The following is a 24,891-nucleotide window of genomic DNA, read 5'->3' on the forward strand; positions in this document are numbered from 1 at the left end:
ACACTTCACAGAACTGAACGGTAGAAAACCACAGCATTCCCATCTCCCCACTTCCTACAGGCCCTGAGGCAGGGCAGGACCAGGAACACAGGCGCAAGGCTGCAGTCGGCTCCAGAGCACATTCGCAAGGTGCCAGGGACAGTCCTGCAGAACCTTATGCCAATGCTTGATACAGACAGCCCTGCAACCCTTTCCAGGAGGAAGAGTGGGCCCTGTAGCTGAGGTAGGAGGTCCCATTACCGGGCCCTCTCAGTTCTGAGGTTGGACGATCCTCCCTGCTGCACCTGTGCCACAGGGCTGCCCCCTCCATTCCTAAACAGGGGGAAGTTTTCTTACTCTGTTACCATACTGAGCATACTGCATGTCCACAAGAGCTGATGTGTGCAGAGCTTGCTGAAGAGCCAACAGAAATAGGTGCTATAATTGCAGGCAGGCTGGATTGTCTTGTTCTGCGATCAGAAGACACTGCCCAGGTTTCTATGCCACTGCTTTAAAGTGGCAAGATGGCTAGGGATAGTAGGGAAGGGATAGGGTCAAGGGGACTCTGCTGATATAGTTTAAAAAACTAAAGACATAAAAAAAAAAAAAAGAGAGCTGTCACCTAGGGAAAGTAGTAGAACCAGTGTTTCTTAAGTCCATTTTCTGAAGTGCTCAGATCTTCCTAATTTCTCCAAAAGAAAAAGGTTCAAAAAAAGAAATGACCTTGCCAGCTTATTAACAAAACAAAGAAGCAAAGCAGAAAAGCAGAGCCTTCTTAAGGCAGACTTAGAATGCAGTCATAAAAGATCAGGAACGCAAAAGTGACTTTCCCAGAGCACCCTTCTTCATGGTCTCAGAGCCCAGCTGTGCTACCTCAAATGACTCTGACCCTGAGACATTTATGCTTTAGACTACATGGAGAGCAGCTGAGCTACGGTTGCCATGGGAATGGCCCTAGACTCTAAATTTTACAGAAACAGATAAATTAGTAGACAGAAGGGATCTATTGTTCCCATTGGATAACCCCAGCAGTGCATCCCAACTGAGCTGCCACCATCATTTCCTCTGGGATTTGTCTCCTCGGATCTCTCTGGAAAACATTCTCCCTTATGTTACTAATTTCTCCCCAACATTCCTCTGCTAAACTGCAATTGATCACCATTTTCCTTTCTGAGTATTACAGCTGGCTGCAGAGTTGGTCACCAGCCTTGGCCAATGACATTACAAAAGGATGCTACTCTAGGATCAAAGTAAGTTGCTGCTCTTTTCTGCCTGCAGCTTCCACATAAAGTGGGGCGCACTCTGGTATCCAAATTAGGAGGCGTAACAGAACACTGAGTATTGGTAACAAAGAAACACTCAGATGGTATGACCAGAGAGACTGGACAAGAAAACTCCCCAAAGGTCCGGGTAGCTTTGGGGGCATCACGAGAGCCCGCATTTACCTTCTTCTTGATGCCATCTTGAATGACGGTAGTTCTGTACAGCCTCAAGAGACCTTCCTCAGACAGGTTCCGCACCAAGCGGACAATGGACTTCTTACAGCACTTGGTGGACACACCTTCTTGCTTCTCCTGATCCATGATCATCTTCTGAATCCTGAGGTATCACAAAATAAGCAGTCAATATTCCCAACCCCAACAAGGTCGGCCATTCTTAACCCCAACAACCAAGGCACGACTGCTGGGTCCAACAGACTAGGGAAGAATTAAAAGGGGTTTTCACCTTGGATAGGTTAACTTCTTAAAATGCTAAAGATCATCCCTCTGTGGTGAGTTAGTCTTGGATCAGGAACTAAAGAGGCTACAAGGATTTGACATATGACATTGCGAAGAGGGGGAACCACTCACCATGATGCAAATTAGTCTCCGGAGTCTACATGTTACTATAACCTTCAGCTAACGATTGTTCTGGTTTCGACCCCTCAGATCTGAAGCTCTTTTTCACTGCTCTCTTGATATAACTACCTTACTTTTCAGATCTTTGGCAATATTGCTAGATCACAGATGATAGGATGAAGGGCTAAGAAGAGACACTATGAACACCTAGAGTCCTGCTGTGGCACTGTGGGTTAATGCGCGGGACTAAGAGAGCTGCGGTTCAAGCTCACCAGCTGCTGCTGCTCCTCAGAAACTGTACAGGGTCACTATGGGTCGGAACTGACTCGACGGCATTTAGCAACAAACTTGGAGCCCTGGTGGTGCAATGGTTAAGCACTCAGATGCTAACTAAAAAGTTGCTGGTACAAATCTACCAGTACCTCCATGGGAGGAAAACTGCACCTGGAAAGATCACAGGCTCAGAAACCCTATGGGACGGTCTACTCGGTCACATGGGGCCACTGAGTCACAGCCAACTGGACAAACACAGAGCAACAGCCAAACTCCTCATAGGATTACAAGATGGTCTCCGTGCCCTCTGGTCAGCAGAAAAAGAACTTGTGTCCTTTGACTCAGACATAAAGTTCCTTTCTATTGAGCAGCTTTCACTGATGCCCAGCAGGTGGTGGAAGACACATTAGGACGACCCCATCACCCCAAAGCACAGCTTCAGTCTTCTTTGTTTAGGCTTTCATGTAAGGAGACCTAAAATAAACAGCAATGCTACCAGCAACCTACGCGTCTTCTTCCTCTCAGGTTGCCTCATCTTTCTCCCGTGGAGCAGCTTCATGTGAAGCTTTATGGTTTGCAGTTGAGTACTTCACCACTATGCCACCAAGGCTGCTTCTCCATCATTTCTGACTCATAACAATCCTGTATAGGGTTCCTAAGGAGCAGATGGTAGGTTGGTTTGAACCACTGACCTTGTGATTACCATTTCAGTGCTTAGCTCACGATGCCACACCAGACTCCTGGTCTTGTATGTTGTTATTCCTCAATGTCTGCACTTTTCAAAGAACAAGAAAAACTCTACATCCTGCTTACCACTAAAGGATCCTGTAAGAATTTGTACTGTGAAGCAGAATTCAATGACTCTCAATCATGGCTGTGGATTGTGATGACTAATTCATACGAGAGTCAATGTGACTAGAAGGCAGCCAGTCAAACTCCTACTTACGTGAATAAGCTCTCGATTAAGCGGAGGTTGGTGACGGCTTCAATGATGAGATTCCTGCGTTTCAGCAGACGGTAAGTTTCGTGGGGCTTGTCCTGGTTTTGCTTCCCAGACTTCTGAGAGCTGCTGCTCTCCTAGAACAGAGACCAAAAACACAAGGATGCACTGGTTCAGCTAGGCTCCTGCCGCAATACATGGCCTCATCAAGCACCTACTCCCACACGGAAAGAAGGTGCCCACGGCCCATGTCAGCCAGTGGAGGGTCTCCAGGAACTTTAGGAAGCTCAGCTGGTTTCAGAGCAGCACTTGGAGGCATCCACCACAGCAACCACTGAAGAAGTACTTCTTCCTCAGGGAATCACACTGTTTAACCATCGTTTCATTAGGATCTCCATCTCAGAGGCCCAGGGCTAGAGGGGTCAACAGGGCACTGCTCCAAATGAGATGAAGCAGGGATGGCTTCAGGCTAACAACAGCTTTCCATGTAGGGAAGTTAGGATGCGCAGTAAGTGAAACGAAAAATGCCCTCTTCTCTCTTAAGGTCTCCTTCCTGGCTTCCCTGGCTTCAAATGGATTTGCTCTATCTGCCCTTGGCTCTGAGTATGTCAAATCCCAAATGTGAACCCTGAATGGGGAAGAAGTCCTATCTCAAGCATATTCCTTCAAATCACTTGGCCCAAGTTAGCCTGAAGGCATGCTTCACCTGACGCTTTCTTCACTGGAGTTGTACTTTCAGGAAGATGAGGACTCAGAGAGAGGGCTTGTGATGGTGTCACACCAGCCAGAAAGCCACTCACTCCACCAATGGCAGCTCGGAGCTCCAGGTGAGTCACATAGCTCTCTCAAGAAAGAGGAGGAGGAGAGCAGGGCTAGAGGAGTGAGAAACTCAAGGGGTCCAAGAAGGGCCTGAAGAGGGCAAAACGACTTGGCTGCTCCCTTCCCTGATCCAGGGACTTCCTCAAAGGCAAAGCAGGTAAGTAAATCTGCCACACTCGTGAGGTTGCTGGCAAGCACAGTGGAAAACATGCAGAATCCCATGGACTGCGGCTACTCTCTACAAGGTATGCAGGAGAGAGGTCAGGCTGCTGCTGGGACACTGGGAGGAGAGTTCCGCAGCCTGAGCACATCTGAGTGAGGACACTAGGTGCAGGCTATTCTGACACCTGGGCCAGATTGCTGGAGACCTGTAGGGGAGGGGCGGGGAAAGCCCCAGCTCTCAGGCAAACAAAAGCAGTCAGGGCTCAGGAGGGTGTTAGGATCCAGTGAACTGAGGGCTAAAAGGGCCTACAAAAATGAAAAGAAGACCTTCCCCACCCTGTGGCCCCATCGCCTCTGCCACAGGGAGACCACCTGTAGCGATGATGATCTCAGCACTGAGCTCTGGCCCAAATGTGAAGCCATATATGGGAAGGAACGGGGCACACGTGGATCCACGTCCTCACCTGGCCACTAAACTTAGCAGAAAAGTAACTCACTTTCCTCATCTCAAACCAGGGATGAGATCTATCTTACGGGGTAGCTGTGAGGCTGGAAAGAAGTCACAGCTGCAGCAGTAAAAGCCACCACGGAACCCAAGTCAACTCCGTGCTAAGAGCCTTGTCCTCCGACTCTGCTTACCACACAGGAGGTGCCACTGGCAGTATTTGAGGCACTTTTAGGGGCAAAGGACATGCATTAGGTAAAAATAACAACCAAGACAGTCCTGTCAGCTGCCATTAAAGAAAAAAACCCAACCTATAATATATTGATTTATTCAGTTCCGGTATTCACATTAAGTAGTTTCAGAATTGGTAATGTTCTGGGTCAACTACCTTTTAATTTAGCTACACTGATGAACAGGTATTGGTTTGATTCTAGTCTATCTTTAGCTTAATTTTGACACATAACAGTATCTACAGACTGTAGTAATAATATAGCCTTTTCTATTTTATCTACATTGATTATCTTCTTTCATGACAAATGATACTGGCCTTTCATCTAAAGCAGACTTTCTTAACCTTACCAATGTCAATATTCTGGGTCAACAAATGTGCTGTGGGTGGCTGTCCTGTGCATCCCGGGCCTCTACCGCTCCCCAGCTGTGACGATCAGAAAGAGTTCCAGGTATTGCCAAATGGGGCAGGGAAGGGCTGGCCCAGGGTGAGAACCACTGATCTGAAGTAGGGATACAACTTTCTAAAACAAATTGATTTGAGAGTAAGTTGCTAGCCAGGGAAGAATGGCGTGGCAGTGCAGGGACGTCTGTGCAGGGTGCAGATGACGTGAACCTGCATATGCCGGGGGTGCGGTTACTGTACGGTCACTGCATTTGCTGTGGTTGTGACTCTCAGCAGACACAACAAGACTAGCGCCCCTCCCACCGCCAGCACTGACCTTCGGGTTTTCCAGCCTGACTTCCTCAATCACGGCTATGTCACCATTGTTGGTCTCCACGCAGTGAGAGCCATAGGGCACGCTGGGGTCTGAAAAGCCACTGGCATCAAGAAGGCCGTCCCCACCGGAAGAGCTCCAGGCTTTCTCCTCGGCAGCGCCCATGGAGCAAGATGGCTGCTTCTTCAATGAGTGTAGGTTTAGGACCTTCCACCCACCTGTGGGGGAGGCAGTTGGGAGAGGGCACATGAACACTGGTCACATCACAGGGAAAATCAGTGGGCACTTATTTATGCTTGGCCCAGACCAGACCCATGTAGATCAAAGAGTTCCACTGAGAACCACTTTAAAGATGAACACAGTGGACCAGGCAAAGAGCTCATGACCCTCCTTAGTTAGACTTAGTAAGTCTGTATTGCATCACCCTCTATGCCATGTGAAAAAGTATCTTCTGTAAGAAAGCACTGAAAGGTTCTGAAATAGACCACTGCAGGGAAAGGTATCGGGGGAGGAGTTTACGAATAAAGATACAACACAAGGTGCCAAGGAGAACAGCCAGGAGACAGACCACATGACAGCCTCCTCCACACTTAGTGGACTATCTGATGCAAGTGACACCGCAGACTCCACTGAGGACAGCACCGAGGTAACTCAGGAGCTCGCTGAGTGGAAGCACCCACCCTTGCCAGGGGTCGGGTGGTGAGCCCCGTCACCTCTGCCTTTCCTCTTGCTGCTGCTGCTCCGGCTGCTCTCCTCCTCACTGTCTGACTCTGAGAGGAACGTTTCTTCTCCCTCAGGCAGAAGCAAATCCTCCTGCACGGAGGCCAAGCTCACTGTGGTCAGGAGCTCCCCTCGTGCTTTCTCCCTCTCATACTGCCGGCTGAGATCACTCTCTTCAGCAAATACGCACGAGATGTACTTGGTGGTCCGCTGACGACCTTCGTCTTCCATGAATCCCTAGGGGGATTAGACACATCAAAAACGGCATTCGAGTGACATGAGAGTCTGAAGCATGTGTTCTCCTGGCCCCTGCGTCCCTGTCAATACCCTCAGCCCATGGATGCTCCCTCCCAGCTTCCTGTCGTGTCCTTCCCAGCCAATAACCCCTTCTAAATCACCATCCTGAATGCATGTCTCCTCAGAGACTGTTAGCTCCTCGGATTTAAGGGCCCTAACTCAGTCTTCCATGTAATCCCAATGTCGAAGAAACAGGTCAGCAAGCAGGAGGCTTTGTCACACACAATTCTGCAGTTTAGAACAGCTGCCGTAGACCGTGGACACCAGCTCCACTCAACCACAGTCACTGAGATCGATGAGGCTGCCACCAATCCTGTCCCACTTAGCTCTAGAACTGTTAACATCATTGCCGGGACCAGTCAGAGGCCAAAGATGGTACTAAGTGTTCTGCATTCACTGAAACCAAGCAGGTTCGCTTGGCTGATGCTTCATGAACACATTGCCAGGCCTTCCCCTCCACAGTACTACTGCACAGGTCTGAAGTAGTGACCTTACAGCCAGTAGTCAAAAGCAAACTGCTGTGCCCACAGGAATCTCTGCTGATTGACTATCCAAGCACAAGTGAACTCTGAGTGTTGTCATGTCCTCTTCCCACAACTCATTCACTCATTCAATTAAACATAAAACCAAACCAAAAACCACAGCAAGAGTGCTACACAGCATGCCAATGGCTGTTATTAGGCTGGGGTGGCCATCTGCCTCCCTGACCGTCAGTCAGCAGGGCTATGCCACGGCACGTGCACCTCCAACATCCCTTCAGAATTACCGAGCATGCGCATCCAAAGACAGTGCCTTATGCAACAGGATTTATGACATTACCTTAACAACTTTAAATCGTTGAAGAAGACGACACAGCATTCTTGCTTCCAGTTTCCCCACATTCATAGCCACTCGGATTTCAGCTTGGGAAATTCCTTTAGTGCCTCTGCGTTCAACTGTATTAAAGAATACACATGAACCCCAACTGCTGCTAGGGAGCCACTCTGCACAGCTCCAACTAATCCCTCCCTACTTTTACACATAGACATTTCAATGTACTGAGCTCCACAGAACACAGTGTGTATCAGAGTCCCTCCCTTCCCCTCAAGAATCTTTGATGAAGAGTACTAACAGCTAACTGAGTGCTTCCTATAGGATTTCTCCATAACGAACCACGAAGTGGCCAACCATCAACTACTGATTTACCATTATAGCAACCTTGTTTTCATCTAGCAGAAGAAAAAATGAGTTCATTCACATAAACACATTTTTCTGTGTTTGTAACTGAAATTGACCTTTTAAAAAGCATCAAACTGATTTTTAATTAGCACGTTTTCTTAACTTCTTGTCCTTGTGGTAGAAAAAGCACCATGGACACTGAAGACTGACTGCTCTGTAATGCGGTCTGGCCGCCAGGGACTACAGGAACAAGATGCCATTCAGCCCCACATGACGGACGAGCAGATTGTGTGCTATGACTTACTCTATGTCATCTGTCAGCTCTTACACTGTATTGCTACTAATCTGGGACTGGGAAGGTATGAAGAAGGCTGCTTGCCAGGGAGGGGGCATTCCCACTAGAGTAAAGCAAATGAACCGCAAACTAAGTTTGTGACAAAGCTTTCGGAATATTCAGAAATCATTTCTCTTTACTTTCTGATGCAGCCACATGCACGGCTGCCAGGTGAATTCAAAGTGGATGCAGAGGGGGTCTGCCACACTGAATTCAATGGCACTGTGAGGCAGGTGGAGCTACAGGGCCTGAGGACAACTTCTCCCAAACTGTGTCCTACGGACTGCACTTTGGGAGATAAGTGTTGTTCTCCTGACACAGACCTGAGGTTCCCAGCACCCACGGCCCTGGGCCCCAGCTGTCTGTACAGGCATCGGCATGAGGAATGGCAAGGATGGTGCTGCCTCCTCCTCACGAGCATTCCTCACCTGCAGTGAGCTGATCCATGTCAAAAGGGCAGAGGGAACCGTTACACTTTGGATAACTGTAATAAACCCCATTTTCTGAGTGCTTGCTATGTACCAGGCACTACACAGTGTTTTAACCCTGCTCCTTGTTTAGCCCTCATGTGACGTGATAGTGGTGATGCCTGCCTGCCGCTGTTAGTACTGACCCATACAACCCTGTATAGGGTTTCGGAGGCTATAGACCTTCATTTTTCTTCCAGAGAATGGCTGGTAGTTAGCAGTCTAACTTGTAACCATATGCTACCAGGGCTCCTTGTTAGTGTGGGTACATCCCCATTTTACAGATGCGGGAACCGAGGCCCTGTGGCTTTGCTAGAATAGAAAAGCAAGGACTGAAAGTCAGATCAGATCCCAAAGCCTAAACAAGGACACCCTGCAGACGAAAATGCTCAGGACTAGGCAGGTAAGTGTGAGAACAGGACTTACTGAGTTCGTAGGTCTGCGTGAGCATGTCGCGCTCAAACACGATGTCCACCAGAGGCACTGCCTTGGAGATGACGTCCTCATCATCATCATCATCCTGGTCATCTTCGTACCGCCGGTTAAATTCCTTGAGCAGTTTGAGACACCGAACCATGACGTCCGTCCCTAGGAACACAAGCACAGGTTTCAGTGCTGCTCGCTGGAGTGAGTGCCGCTGACTCTGCTACACAAGGGCCCAGAGAGACGCTATGGAGGCGGCCACGCTGGAGGCTGCACATCCTGGGGGCAGGGCCTGAGAAGTTACTCCTCAAGACTGCCCCACCCATTCTGTAAACTGGGGTTTAGGCTAAAGTTTACAGAGCAATTTTGTTTTCCAGTCAACAACTGACACACAGTTAGTTTCCTAACATTAGCTACAATTCCTTCCTTCAATGTAATAGCAATTTTCCTGGTTGGTTCCTTTCTGCTTTCCCAGAATCTATCTGCCCGTTTGTCTACCTCCCTCCCCACCCCTCCCCCAAACCTTTTGAGCATTGTTTTTGGGCGAACGGTGCCCTTTCAACCTCATAAGGTTGATTGTGCTGAGTCCTTCCTTCCTCCTGAGTGTTACTGTTCATTCTATAGGCTGATCTGTTGCTTGGCTACAGGATGATCCCTGAGGGGGAGCTCAGTTCCAGGTATGAAGGCGGTCTCAGAAGTTCCACCAGCCTTGATCAGACTAGTTAAGTCTGGTCTTGTTTATGATTTCGAAATGTGTTCTACATTTCTCTCCCACTCTGTCTTGGACCTTCAGTGGTTGGTAGTGGTAACCAGGTACCACCTGGCTCTTTTGATTACAGGGTCATGGAGACCATTAGTCCTCTGAACTATTTCCTTGAGTCTTGATTTTCTTCTTGTAAGACCGCATTTCGTTTTCAATAGATTGGTGACCCAAGAAACTGAAATGAAAGGAACACCGAGGTGTCACGTCAGTCCTGCTAATCAGTGGCCGTCTCTGCTGTGAGGTAAGTCATATGACAGAAGCTGCCTGTTTTCTCTACAGCCTCCCCAGCACTCAGTCGGCAGGACAGCAGCACTTGCTGAACAAACAAAAACATCTTTTTTCTTTGAATACAGGCTAATACTCAATGCCAAGAAGATGATGGCAGACATGTAATGAGTTCAGTATAACTCTTCTACAGTATTAAGAGACCAAGTAGCATTCACACCCTAAATGCGGATTCCAAGAGAGAGAATTTATCCCAAGAAAATCATTTAAGGAGAGGCAAAAGCCACAAGTACTAATAGGGCCATTACAGCATTCTTTATGACATTAACTTTTATGAGTATTCTAAATAAACAACAGTGGCGTATGTCACCATGAGAGCACACTCATGCCTTCAGACGATCACACTGTGCCTGCCGTATGAGATGAAAACACAGCAAGCCTGTCCCTGCGGTTAGAACAAGAGAAAGACAGGCGTATACATGGACTAGAAAGGTACCAGGAAAACCCAAAAACACCTAATGTGCTAACTCACTTGATCCTAACAAGCTAGGAGCAAATTACAGATGAAGAAACTGAGGTAACTAACTTACCCCATCTCCCAACCTCACGTAGTGATAAGAGACAGGATTACTCAGGTGAGGACACAGGGCTCTAATACCTGAGAAAGGGGTTTGTACTAAGACATCCCATGACACATGATGCGAGTGGGTAGGCAGAATAGTGGCATCGTCAAAGATGTCCATATCTGAATTCCTGATGTTCCCTAATGTATTCATGTCTGATGACTGCCTGGTGAGGTATCATGACTCCATAGTGAGGCCACAAAAGGTCTCGGGAGACTGAGGCACAGTGGAATGTCCTGGGTGGTGAGAGGGACATGTGATCTTAAGGAGGGGACATGGAATCTTTGTGCCAAATGGCCTTGCCCTTTGTGTTGACATCCTTTTTTAGTGTTTGATTAAAAATAGGTCAGTTAATATGACTATTATTCAAATTCGTACACCAACCACAAAGGCCAAAAATGTTGAAATAGATAATTATTACCAACTTCTGCAGTGTGAAATTGATTAGACATTTAATCAAGATTCATTGGTAATTACTGGTGACTGGAGTGTGAAAGTTGGAAAAACAAGAGGAAGATGAGCAGTTGGAAACCACAGCCTGATGGTAGACAGCACGCCGAAGATCACGTAATTATGTAAAACCAACAATTCATTTGTCAGAAGTACCCCTTTTCAGCCTTAACCATGGGGGAGTGGTTCTGGGAGTGTAGTGGTTACAAATCGGGCTGCGAACCGCAAGGTCAGCAGTTCGAAATGTCCAGCTGCTCCACGGGAGGAAGATGAGGCTTTCTGCTCCTGTAAAGATTTACAGCCTCGGAAACCCTGTTCGGGGTCGCAACCGACTCAACGGCACTTAACAACAACAACAACAACAATACATGTGGAAAGGAGACTTGGTGGCACAGTGGGTTAAGCACTGGGCTGCGGACTGAAAGGTTGGCAGTTCAAACCCACTAGCTCTTTAGCAGAAAAAGATGAAGCAGCCTGCTTCAGTCAAGATTTACAGCCTTGGAAACCCTAGAAAGGATGTCTACTCTGTCCTATAGAGATATGGTGCCTGGCATAGCTTCATGGTTCTTCTGTCTCCTGTTCCCTACAAGACTGACCACAAACTGCTATAACAAAACAGTATCATCTCCCCTAGTTCCTTCCTCTTTTTCATGCCCAAAGACAGGCCCACAGAGTTGAGTTTTTCTTATCAATTGTGCAGGAAAGCAAAGGTATTAAAAATAACACATAGGGGGCCTAGTAACATTTAGGAAATTGTGTCAATGTTCTTCATCTAGGGTTTCAGACTCCATGTTTGGGTCCCCAAGGTCCTAGAAGTGAGACCGGCAGAAAGAACGGACTTTGTATAAACTCTGAAGTAATACCAGTGACAGCAGTCCCTCTCTTGAGGACTGTGAACCAGGTACAGTTTCAGAATGTCCCACCACCACGATTGGGTCCATTCCACACCTCCTTCCCTACAGCGCATCCCAGATGAGCTCCTACTGCCAAACTGACTCCCCTTGTGGCCACTCATGTGTTCTCACAGACCCAGCACTTGCCTTTGGACTCTAAGTACAGGGAGCTTTCCCTTCTTAACCCCCAAAGCAATCAGCTGAACATGCTGTGGAAAAGTCGCTGAAGGCAGATCCTGCTGACCACAATACCACCTCAACTGTTGCCTACTTCAGTGTGATTTTCCAGAATTCTCTCCAGTCCCTTTCACACATGGTCAGCACACTCTTTGCAAAGCATGGCTTGTTCAAAGACTGAGATGTTTCTCCGTGAGTGCAGGATGGAGTAAGCTCTTCTCTCTTGGACAGGACTGTTCCCTGCTATGGGATGTGCTCCCAAGGTGCCTGAGCCTCAGGGAGAGGCCTGGCCCTCAGGGAGCTGTCTCAGTCCCTGCAGTTACTCAAGTTCAGGATTTATACCATCTCAACTTTTACCTTTTCTCTAACTCCTTTAGTTCCTGGCTTACGTCACTTTTATGTTAAACTGTTATTTCTTTTATATTTATTATTGCACCAATAAGCAACATCATGATCCACAATTAATATGCACGAAAGCAGGAGTCAAGAAATCAAACAGCTTATTGCATTAGACAAATCTGCTGCAGAAGACTTTACAGTGTTACAAAGCAAATATGTCACTTTGAGGACTAAGGTATACCTGCTGAACCAAGCCATAGTATTTTCAATTGCCTCATATGCAAGCGAAAGCTGAACAATGAGTAAGGAAGAACAAAGACAAATTGCTATCTTTGAACTACGGTACCGGTGAAGAGTACTGAATATGCTATGGACTACCAGAAGAGTGAACAAATCTGTCTGGGAAGAAGTAAGGTCAGAATGCTCCTTGGAAGGGAGGATGGTGAGACTTTGCTACGCATACATTGGACATGGTTATCAGGAGGGACCAGTACACGGAACAGGACACCACGCTTGGTATAGAGAGTCAGCAAAAAAGAAGACTGACGCTCCACAGGACGGACTGACGAGTGGCTGCAACAACAGGCTTAAACACAGCAGAGATTGTGAGGGTGGTACAGGACCCAGTGGGGTTTTGTTCTGTTGTACAAGGGGTCCCCGAGTCACAAGCTACTCGATGGCACTTAACAACCAATATTTATCTTTAGTAATGATAGTATTTCTTTTTCATTTGTTATCTAATGTCCTTTCATCACTTTTGTTACTTTTACCTTGAAAAAAATCTTGATTTTATTTTTCCTCCTCTTAGAACTATTTTCTAGACTTAAAATTTCTCATCATTTTCTTTTAATGTTTATGCTCATCCTTTAAACTTTTGTTTTACTAAGCTTTGCTTTTTAAAATTCCAGAGCTTAAAGCTTTTTAAAAATCTTTATATTTACTTTATTGTATTTTAATCATTCATAATATGCTTCATTTCTTTCTTAGCTTGTATATTTTAAACATACTGCAAATCTTTAAATGCCCCTTTTGTCATTTTAATGGTCTTAATTTGATATACCCTGTTTTAAAGGAGCTCTGGTAGCATAGTGGCTACGAATCGGGCTGCTAATCCCATGGTCAGCAGTTCGCAACTACCAGCTGTTGCGTGGGACAAAGATGAGGCTTTCTGCTCCTATAAAGATTTACAGCCTCGGAAACCCTGTACAGGGTTACTATGAATCAGAACTGACTCCACGGCACATAACAACAACAAACCCTGTTTTAAGTGTTTCTTGGTTTTCACTTTTGACTTATGTATTTAATTTTTAAAAATTGTAAAATGCACAGATATAATTAATATAATTCAAAATACCATACAATCTTCTCATTTAAAATATACAATCCAGGGGTTTCTGTTAAATTCAGATATATATACAAGTATCAGTCAATTTTAGAACATTTCTACCACCTGTACACCCTTGATCTATCTTCCCTCTATTCATCCCTCAGCTCTGTTGTTAAGTGCCATCGACTTGTTTCTGACCCACAGCGATCCTCTAAAGGGTTTCCAAGGAGTGGCTGGTGAGCTTGAACCGCCTAACTTGAGGATCAAACAGATTTTGCAGTCCAGTGCATTAACCCACAGCACTTCATCATGGCTATTCCCTCAGCTCTAAGCAACCACTAATCTATGTTGTTTAACAGATTTTCCTGTTCGGGGCTTTCATATGAATGGGATCATATAGTATGTGGTCTTTTGTAACTAGCTTCTTTCACTCAGCGTCATGTTTTAAGGATCAACTATACTGCAGCATGCTTCAATATGATTCCTTTTTAAGGCTGAATAATATAACATCATACAGATATAACACCTTCTGTTTATTTACCTGTCCATTGGTGAACGTTGGGTTGTTTTCACGTACTGGCTATATGAATAATGTGTCAATACACATTCATCTCCCAGTTTCTGGATGGACATGTTTTCAGTTCTTTTGGGTATAGGCCTAGGAGGTGAACCCACTCAGAGGTACTATAGAAAAGGCCTGGTAATCTGCTTCCGTTCAAGTTACAGCCGAGAAACTTGATGAGTCACTTCAACCCATACACAGTGCCACCATCAATCAACTCAATAACAACTAACAGGTACTGTTGAGTTACAAGGTAACTCTGTTTAATCATCTGAGGATCTGCTAAACTGTTTTCTAAAGCAGCTATACTACTTTAAATTTCCAGGGTTTCTGATTCCTTCATAACCTTGTCAATACTTATCTTTGATTCTAGTTATTTATTCTGTTGTTGTTGTTATGTGCCATTGAGTCGGTTCCGACCCATAGCGACCCATGAAATAGCATTTCAATGTGGTTTGATTTAACCTTTCCTTGATGCCTAAGGATATTTTCTTTTCATGTGCTTACTGGCCATTTATATATTCTAGTGAAACATGACTGTTCACATTCTTTATATATTATTGAGATGTGAAAGTTCTTTATTCTTGCAAATCCTTTATCAGATACATGATTTGCAAATAGTCTTTCCCATTTTATAGGTTTTTTTTCTTATAGTGCTCTTTGAGAAGCACAAATGTTCTTTACTTTTGATTAAGTTCAATCCAAAGTTACAAAGATTTATCCTTGTTTTCTTATTTATGATTTTAAATTAATTTTTATATATACTATGAGGTACATGGTCCAACTTCATTCTTTCACATTTGGCGGTGCAGCTGTGCCAGCATATTTGTTGAAAAGACCATCAGATTTTATTCCACAGGGTGGGTGGGAAGTCTTTTTTTTTTTTTTTTTTGCCAACTACCCATCCTGCACCCTGCCTTCAATACACAAACATACCAGATATTCTTTTAAGTGTGCTATGCTAAATTTGTTTTTAAACAATAACAGAAGGGTGGGTGCTGTTGACAAAAAAAAAAGTAGAATGTATACACCATTTCAATTAAAACATAGTATTCTTTTGCCCAATGATCAATGGGCATTTGACCACAGAATTATGAACTGACTTCTGGGCTCTCAGTATTTTACATTAAATGTGCATACATATCTTTTTGCCACACTGTCTTGATTACCGTTCCTTTGTACTATGTTCTGAAATCAGGACGTGCAAGTTCTTCTTTATCTTCTTCAGGATTGTTTTGGCTATTCTGGCTTGCTTATAACTCCATATGTATTATAGGATCAGCATGTCAGTTTCTACACAGTTGCAATTCTGATAAGGACTGAACTGGAAGATCAGTTTGGGGAGTATTGCCATTTTAACCAAGTTTCCCAGTCTCCAAATGATATGCTTTTCCCTTTATTTGGATCTTTAATTCCTTCCAACAATATTACACAATTTTCAGAGTATGTTTCCTATTTCTTTTGTTAAGTTGATTTTTTGATGCTATTGTGAATGGAGTTTTGTCTTAATTTCATTTATAGATTCACTATTCCAAGTGTACAGAAATACAATTGATTTCTGTACACTGATCTTGCATCCTAAAACCTGGTTGAATTTTTTTTTTGAGTCACAAAGCCAACATTGTGGGTCCTGTTACGCCCACCCCAATCATTTTCAAAGCTGGATTCACCTCTTCCCTGAAGTGGTCAAATGCAATCAAATGACTGCCTCAGTCATCAGCCCTGGAGAATACAACCTCTGTAGACTGTTTCCAACTGTAGTCATCTTGTGAAGGACCCAAAACTGAATTTCTATTTCTCTTCCTTATCTTTCTCAGCACATATTAAAGCACAAGATGACTGGAAAGCACATGAAGAAAATAATCCAAATTTGCAAAACAGATCAGTTCAGGGTGATTGTTTTCATTACCCAGGTTTTTCCATTTTGCAAAATAGATTCACTGCAGCTTTCTGTAATGCATTTGAAATAAGCCTGAATCCAAACTCTTTGTTTACAGACTTTCACACCTGTACATTTACATGAAGTAATACATCATCTTTATTTAAGTCTTCTCTACTCCTTAATGCCTTAGAGGATTTGATGGTAATTTTGCAAACCAGGAGGACAAAGCTCCTGGCAAAACAGAGCCCAGAACTGTGCATTCATCCCTTACTTCCCACAGAAGGCAGTAACTGGAGTGGCACTCATGAATTTACATTTGTAAACAGTTACTGAACACCTCTTTTATCAAGCCTGTCCATGGGTGGTGCAGACAGTTCATGCTCTTGATTGTTAACTGGAAAATTAGAAGCTCCAGTCCACTCAGAGGCATCTCTGAACAAAGGTCTCATCATCTACTAAAAAATCAGCCATTAAAATAACCCCATGGAGCAGTTCAACTTTTAATACACATGGATCGCCATGAATCAGAAGCTGCTTGATGGCTGATGGTGGCTGTTTGTTCCCAACAAAACACTGCAGAGGCATTAAGGGTATAAAGTATACTAGGGATATGGTCACCACTCTCCAGAAGTTCCTGACCTAGCTGGATAAAAGCCACCTAAATAAATAACTGAGATGTGATGTGCTATGGGGAGGTGGAGGGGAATGGGTGATTAGCCCAATTTAAACCTGAGCAACAGAAATGAGGTCACACTGCAGGTGAGAAGACCGTGAGAAGACCACCAGAGAACTGAAATGCACCTGATCAGACTGGGCCGTGAGTCTACTTGTGTGAGAGAGACTGAGGAAAAAAGGGAGGCAATCCAAAGTTTCTGACAGTTATCATCTTGTATGTGCACGCTCCTAATCCCAAAGAAGTCACCACTATGCTTACTACCCAGCATGTGCCCACCAGAAGGTAACTCAGCCACTCTGTGACAGGTCCTACTCAAGGTGCTAACCCTAAGGCTCCTAGTACAACAGTGGGTATGCATTGGGCTACTAACTGCCACGTCGGCAGCTCAAATTCACCAGCCACTCCACTAGAGAAAGATGAAGCTTTCTGCTTCCGCAAAGATGTACAGCCTTGGAAATCCTATACAGGGTCCCACCAGAAAGTAACACAACAGGAATTCTAGCCCAGTACTGTCTTACTTCAACATACACTTGTTGTTGTTGTTGTTGTTAAGTGCCATCTGAGGTTCGAGTTTAAATTTCTAGAGTCCTCAGCCCTGGGAGAAGCCCTTTCCTGTGGCCACCTGCACAGTGTAAATGTTTTTAAGGGCATTTTCTCCTTTGTTTCTCTTTAAATTTAAAACTACTACAGCCTATTTCTTTTTAATGCCTTTAAAAACAGCTGGTTAGGAAATGAAAACAGACTCACAGGCCATTACTATTTCAGGCATTCAGATTATCTAATTCCACAGGAAACCTTTCCAGTTCTTGGATCATCTCTTTTTTGTCACAGAACCCAACAAAACTTTCTAATTTCCTTTCTACTTACAGGCCAATGTCACCCTTTCCCCTGATGGGCTCCAGCCATTCAGTTAATCATCCATTTATTTACTTAGCACTAAGGGTGTGTTATGAACTGGAGACTCTTCCCCCTGGGATCTGGAACGAGGATGTCTGCTGTCACCACTGCTATTCAACACTGTACTGGAAAGTCTAGCCAGAGCAATTAGGTAAGAAAAAGAAAATAAAAGGCATCTAGACTGAAAAGGAAGACGAAAACTGATCTCTATTCACAGACGACACAATCCTATATATAGAGAATCCCGAGAGCTAATAAACACAGCAAAGTGGCAGAGTACCAGACACACATGCAAAAACCAGCTGTATTTCTGTACACCAGCAGTGCCAATTTGACAAGGGAATGAAGGAAACAACTCCACTCACAAAACCATCTAAAAGGATAAGATACATAGAATCAAGGTGAGAGACTTATACTACAAAACACTGCTGAAACTAATTAAACAAGACCTATACTACAACAGGGTCGCTATGGGTCGGACCCGACTCGATGGCACTTAACAACAACAACAACAATACTACAAAAGCAACCTACAAATTCAGCGCAGCCCCTATCAAAATTTCAACAACTTTTTCCATAATAATGGGAAAAAAACCAATCCTCATATTCAAATGGAATTTCAAGGAACCTTGACTAGCTCAATCAATCTTGAAAAAGAACCAAGTGAAAAGACTAATTTCAAAACTTTCTACAGCACTGCAGTAATCAAAATAGTGTAATACTGGCATAAGAACAGCCCTACAGACCAATGGAATAGTACTGAGTTCAAAAAGAAACCTATGGCCAATGATTTTCAATGTGGATGTCAAGTCTGTTCAAGAAATCAAATGGCATATTTTACCAGGCAAACCTGCTGCAGAAGATCTCTTTAAAGTGTTACAAAGCAAAAATGTAAGACCAAGGTGTGCCTGCTTCAGCCTGAGTAGTTTCAATTGTCTCATATGCATGTGAAAACTGGACAATGAATAAAGAAGGAAGAACTGATGTTGAATTATGGTGTTGGGGAAGAATACTAAATATATCATGAATTGTCAGCACAAGGAACAAATCCATCTTGGAAGAAATAGTCCGAATGCTTCATAGAAGCGAGGAAGCTGCCACTTTCGTCTCATGTACTTTAGACATATTATCAAAAAGAGCCAGTCCCTGGAGAAACACATCATGTCTGAGAGAGGGTCAGTAAAGATGAAGATCCTCAAGGAGCTGCACTGGTACAGTGGCTGTGAGAGTGCTTCGTTCTGGTGCCCATAGGGTAACTGGAATTGACTTGGTAGTACCCAACCTCTCCTGGTATGGGGCTGCAGCAGATCAAACCCACCAGCTGCTCCTTGGAAACCCCATACAGTGTTTCTGAGAGTTGGAATCGACTTGACGCCACCTGACAACAATTATGTGATGCTGGGTACACTTCAGGCTCTAGCTCTTATTTTTACCTTGGCTCTCCAACTTCCATCTCTGAGTTGTTTTCATTCTGGAATATTTTCTCAATTTTATATTACTGTCTTCTCTAGATAACTTACAATTAACATTGTAACTGCAATGCTGTTTGTTGCAATAGTCCTATTTTTGCTTTGTGCATGTTTCCTTTTATAGCCCCTAGCTCTGGTTTCCTGGATACAAAGTCTTCTCTTTTCTCTTAAGATTAAAAAAAAAAAAAAATTTCTTCTATACTTCTCACACTGTGTTTCCTTAATTTGCAAACATATTAGAGTTTTTCTCGATTGTTTGGGAAGCAATTAAAATGCTGCCTAGAAACTGTGCCTTGGAAGGTTGGGAGGAGAGGTGAAGTGCTGGGAAAATGGGGGATGTCAGCTACTTTGTTGGGGAGCCTCCAAAGTGTAAGTATCTGTAGCACTGGTCGTTTTCTGCAGAAAAAAGCTCCAGTCTCAGGCCAGATGACTTTAAGTCTGGCTGCCAATTTCTAGGAAGGAAACTGGGAACAGCAACTGAGGGGGTCCCACCTAGTAGTGTATTGAGATTACCACGTAACCCCACTTTCAGCTGACATCATCTACAGACAAGTCGGTGTCTCCAGCACCTCATCTCTCAAGAGAATTCCAGTTTTCTGTCTTCATGGAAAAGAGCTCATTACCTGGCTGTGCAAAGTAGGGGAGGAGGGCAAAACCCCTTCCAAGACTAAGACTCAATGGAAATGCACGCTCTGATTGGTGACCACACACATCACCAGTGGGGGGAAGTGGGGTAAAAGCAGCAATGAAGCGGCGTGCTAAGCCCCACGATGTTCAGTGAACTTCTGTGGACCCAGCTGGGGACCTGGTTGGCAAGCAGTGTGAGGAGACCTGGGGACTCTTGGACCCAGAGTCAGTGGCGTGGCCACGGAGAACTCAAGAGGAGAGTGGAGCTACAGGCTGATGGGAAGAGAGGGCATGTGTACAGGAGCACCCACACTTGCAGATGATACCCACGTGACCGGATGACTGGACGATTGGAGCTCAAACAGGAGAAGAAAGAAGAGGGGAGAAAAAAAAAAAAAAAGTGAGCTGATACCATCTGATGAACTTGACCTATACCTATGGAACAGCAACTCAAAAGAAGGAACAAATCCTCACAGCAAGAAACATTCCCACCCCCTCCACAACACTGAGTGGACAGAGATGGGCAACTTGGTCATTGGATACTCAAATGGGGAGCGGGGGATTACAAAGGCAAGAAGTGACTGGCTTACAAATTTTCAAGAGGGAACCTAGTGCTAGGGAGCATGGAGGAAGGCAGAATCTCCAGTGGGTACTACTCAATCTGTCTGGGCAGAGCTGATGAAAGGAAATACAGATGGGTAACTCATGATACTGTAGTGAATAATGCTTATCAGGACGGACTGTGAGGGTTGGAAATGCAAAGGTAGAAGTTTTGTAACAAGGAAGGGAGTGATTAATTCTCCAGGCTAGGAGCAGAGGTCTCTGGGACCATCAACGGAGAAGAGCCGAGAGCGGGACCCTACCCAGAGAAACAGAGATGCCTGAGATGGAGACAGAGAAGACAACGTGGAGTGATGAAGCGGCTGGGGACTTTGGATCCAGAAAGGAAAAGGGACTGTGGGCCGAAAAATGGGGGGGGGAGGGGATAGTGCAGGGGGCAGTTATCTAGGATATACCCTTTGGTTGGTGGATGATGCATGGAGGGGATTGGAACCATGGCAATGAGATGATATACTATGGAATGAATGTAAAACTAAAGTTCTCTCATGTAAACTATCCTATAATTCACAATAAAACATTTTTTAAAAAAAAGTAGAGGAGGAGGGTACTTGTGGGTGCAACTGGTACACATACATGATCAACCAGTCACCTGGTCTCCAGTTTCAGCCACACATGTGTATCCTTAAAAGTACTTACAACATCTAACTCCCCTTGGAGTCCTGGTGTGGCTCTGTAGGATAAGACTAGACTACAGGGTCAGTTTGAATCTCAAGGTCTGTGGTTCAAACTCATAAGCCAATCCTTGAAAACACAATTCAAGGTCGCCACGAGTCAGAACTGACTAGACAACTCAATAGCACATAACAACATCTGCTCTGTATGACATGCATTGGACTGCAAAACACAAGGTCAGTGGTACAAACCCACCAGCCGTTCCTCAGAAACCCTATACTGGGTCAAGATGAGTCAGAACCGACTCAACGGTACTCCAACACCTCCACCACCTGCTCAGGCAGCTCCATTTGACCATATGTGCCTTTCAGTTTGCTGTCATATTTTTCTCCCAGTCTCTTCCTACGTGGATTTATTCCTTTTATATCTCTTATTACCATGGTAGAGTTGGGGTTGTTGTTGAGGTTACGGTAGAGGGCAGATGAATGCATATATCCCACCTATGACCTTTTACTGAAAGTTCTGACTTTTAAATAACTGCTTAAAAGATTTCACTATGTGTGAAAAAAGAACCCACAGAACGGGGGTAAAAAAAAATCGGCAATAACCTATTAGACAAGGTGCTACTTTCTAAAATTTATAGAAGACTTCAACACCTCAAAAAGAAGACAAATAATCAAAGTTTTAAATGGGCAAAGAGAATGAATAGACACTTCATTAGAGGAGATATCCAGGAAGTCATCAAACATCAAGAAATGCTCAAGATCATTAATCATCCATTTTGTTGTTGTTGTTAAGTGCCATCGAGTCGATTCCGACCCATAGCGACCCTGTATAGGGTTTCCAAGGAGCAGCTGGTGAGCTTGAACCACCAACCTTGCAGTTCAAATGACTTTGCAGTGTGACGCATTAGCCATTAGAAAGATGCAAATCAAAACAATAATGAGATCATCTTACCAGCTTTGATAACCAAGTTCAAAAACACAAAACAACAAATACTGGTGAAGGTCTAGAGAGACTGGGACCCTCCTACACTGCTGGTGGGCCTGTAAAATGGTGCAACCACTGTGGAAAATGATATGGTGCATCTTAAAATAGTTGGAAAGAGAAATTCCATTATCACCCAGCATGACAGGAATAGATATATGCACATCCAAGTTGTTGTTATTGTCAGTCCCAAATCACAGCAACCCTGTATAGGGTTTCTGATGAGTGGCTGGTGAGCTTGAACCACTGACCCTGCAGTCCAGCCATCACCCCACAGTGCCACACCAGGACTCAACATCCATGTTATTGTATAGGGTTTCTGATGAGTGGCTGGTGAGCTTGAACCACTGACCCTGCAGTCCAGCCATCACCCCACAGTGCTACACCAGGACTCAACGTCCATGTTATTGTATAGGGTTTCTGATGAGTGGCTGGTGAGCTTGAACCACTGACCCTGCAGTCCAGCCATCACCCCACAGTGCCACACCAGGACTCAACATCCATGTTATTGTATAGGGTTTCTGATGAGTGGCTGGTGAGCTTGAACCACTGACCCTGCAGTCCAGCCATCACCCCACAGTGCCACAACAGGACTCAACATCCATGTTATTGCAGTACTATTCAGAATAGCGAAAAGATGGAGAAAACTCAATGCCCATCAACAGAAGATTGGTTAAACAAACTGGGACCTACACAATGGAATACTATGCAACACTGAGGAGTAACGACGGAGGTTCCTGGATGACATCATGCTGAACATGAGTCAATCACAAAGGACAAATATTACATGAGACCACTGTTGTATAAAGAAAAGGTTTTTGTGCTAAAAGAAACATTCAAAATGATTACCAAAGATGGGAAGGAAGAGACAATTTTTCACTGGGTACGGGGTGGTGGTGGTGACGTGCCGTCGAGTTAGTTCTGACTCATAGAGACCCTTTATAAGGCTACTGACAAGCAGCTGGTAAGTTTGAAACACCAACCTTGGTTTTAGGAGTACAGTGCTTATCCTACAACAGGACACCGGACCCATGGTAGAGAGCAGACACATGGTAACATGGGTAATGGGGCAGGCAATTTACAACGACGAGGCTGACATAGGAAAGATAAAGGTAGCGGGAGACCCAGGGAGGAGTCCAAGAGTTAATGCGAATAGAGGGAAATAACATTAGATAACCTGATGGTACAAGGAAGGGATTGCACTCATTGGAATGTCACCAAGTGTATGATTTGTTGAATGGGAGACTGATCATCTGTTCTGTAAACCTTGACGCATTTCACAATACAAAGTTAAAACAGAAGAAATTACTGGCTTAGAAGTGAGTATTGGCCTAATGAAAGAGGGAAAAGATGAGCTTCTTTTTAGATACCATGACTTTTGAGATGCTGATGGGATATCCAAGCAGAGATTCTTGCTGGAGGTTACAACTGCTTTCATTCAGCAAACAATTTCTGAGCACTTTCTATACTCATTAAAGGAAATATGTGATCACAGAAGATTGAAGCTTATGAGAAGTGAAAGCCATTGTCCAACCAACAGATAAAGAAGGGAGAGTGTGTCATTACCTTTCTTTGTCTTACAAGGTCCACGCTCAGGGTGAATTTCTTGTAGGGGACGAGACAACACCTTAGCTAGTCCAGCACTTAGCATGTACTGGTACAAACGCTTAAAAGTCCTTTCACAGAGTCCCTGCCAAAAGAGAATTTATAAGTTACTATTAGTTATAAGTAAGGTGTTTGAAACTACGGAAGTCATTTAAATCAACAATAGCTCAGGACCTGACTATCTGATTATTTTAATATTACATATATTCAAAAAGGGATTCCAAACAATTTTACAGATGATCTAAAATGATTCTCTGGATAATTAAAAAAATAAAGTTCAATTAAAAAAAAGAAAGACAAATGATTCATGGCAATACTGATTGTAATAGAAACCACCCAAATGTCCATCAAAAGTGGACTGGTTAAATAAATGTCCACTTACCATGGACAGAACTACAGCCATACACCAGAGGGAGGAAATGGTGGAGTTAACTTACGTTCTTGAGGAAACACAGCAAGATGCAGAGTACTTTCTACTTTCAGATTATGAGGGGGGAAAAGGGATTCCTGAGAGGGGATCCAGGGTAGGACTGTATTCAATGGGTAGAGATAGGAGACTTTTCCCTGGACACCATTTGTTGTTTTGATTACTAAACATATACAAATGAAGACACACACATACAGACACCTCTCCTCTCACAGGGGGCAATGGGACACAGGAAACTCATTAAAAGTTAGGATGTTTTTAAATTAAAAAAATTTGTCTACATGTGAACCCAGGAAAAGAGAGCTGACTGCATCCATCCCATCACTCATAACTCTACAACACGGTCTAAGTGTATCCTAGCTGTGGGCATTCATTGGCACAGTTCCCAGCGCAGGCCAGGCTTTTTCACCTGTTTGATGTCACTTCAAAAGATATTTACTTTCCAACGTTGAAAAGTGAGCGATTTCACACACACATAGATTTCAGTTTCTCTTAGAAAACTAGTTAAGATCTGGCAGCTGATCTAAAGCTTGCAAATCCCCTAAGTAACAGACAGGTGGCGCTCAATGCAGCTGCTTCTCCTCTAGGTCCAGTGCCAGCGCCCCCCCGCCCCCCATCCTCCTTTATACTGAAGCCCAGTGCCACCCCCCCCCCCCCCCCGCCCCGCCTCTTCTTTCTTCTCCTGGTTGAGCTCTGATCATACAGTCATCTGGTCCAGGTCACATGGGTATCATCTGCAAATGCGGGTGCTCCTGTGCATATGTCCTTTCTTCTCGTCAGCCAGTAGCTCTGCTCTCCTCTCGAGTCCTCCGTGGCCATGCCACTGACTCTGGGCCCAAGAGTCCCCAGGCCTCTTCACACTGCTTGCCAACCAGGTCCCCATCTGGGTCCACAGAAGTCCACTGAACATTGTAGGGCTTAGCTTGC

The 24,891-nt window shown here is 44.5% G+C and overlaps 1 protein-coding gene across 1 annotated transcript in view; it reads right to left on the minus strand.

Moving 5' to 3' along the window:
* Positions 1-24,891, minus strand: part of GTF3C1 (general transcription factor IIIC, polypeptide 1, alpha 220kDa) — an 84,771-nt gene that overhangs the window by 36,960 nt on the left and 22,920 nt on the right. The window contains exons 6-12 of the mRNA XM_006859896.1: positions 23,499-23,622; positions 8,806-8,967; positions 7,240-7,355; positions 6,084-6,360; positions 5,407-5,621; positions 3,037-3,167; positions 1,425-1,578 (exon numbers count right to left, since the gene is read on the minus strand). Of these exons, the coding sequence (XP_006859958.1) occupies positions 1,425-1,578; positions 3,037-3,167; positions 5,407-5,621; positions 6,084-6,360; positions 7,240-7,355; positions 8,806-8,967; positions 23,499-23,622 (1,179 nt within the window). The remainder of the gene's footprint in view (positions 1-1,424; positions 1,579-3,036; positions 3,168-5,406; positions 5,622-6,083; positions 6,361-7,239; positions 7,356-8,805; positions 8,968-23,498; positions 23,623-24,891) is intronic.

Source organism: Chrysochloris asiatica, unplaced genomic scaffold (genome assembly GCF_000296735.1).
Source record: "Chrysochloris asiatica unplaced genomic scaffold, ChrAsi1.0 scaffold00034, whole genome shotgun sequence".
Classification (NCBI taxonomy): domain Eukaryota; kingdom Metazoa; phylum Chordata; class Mammalia; order Afrosoricida; family Chrysochloridae; genus Chrysochloris; species Chrysochloris asiatica.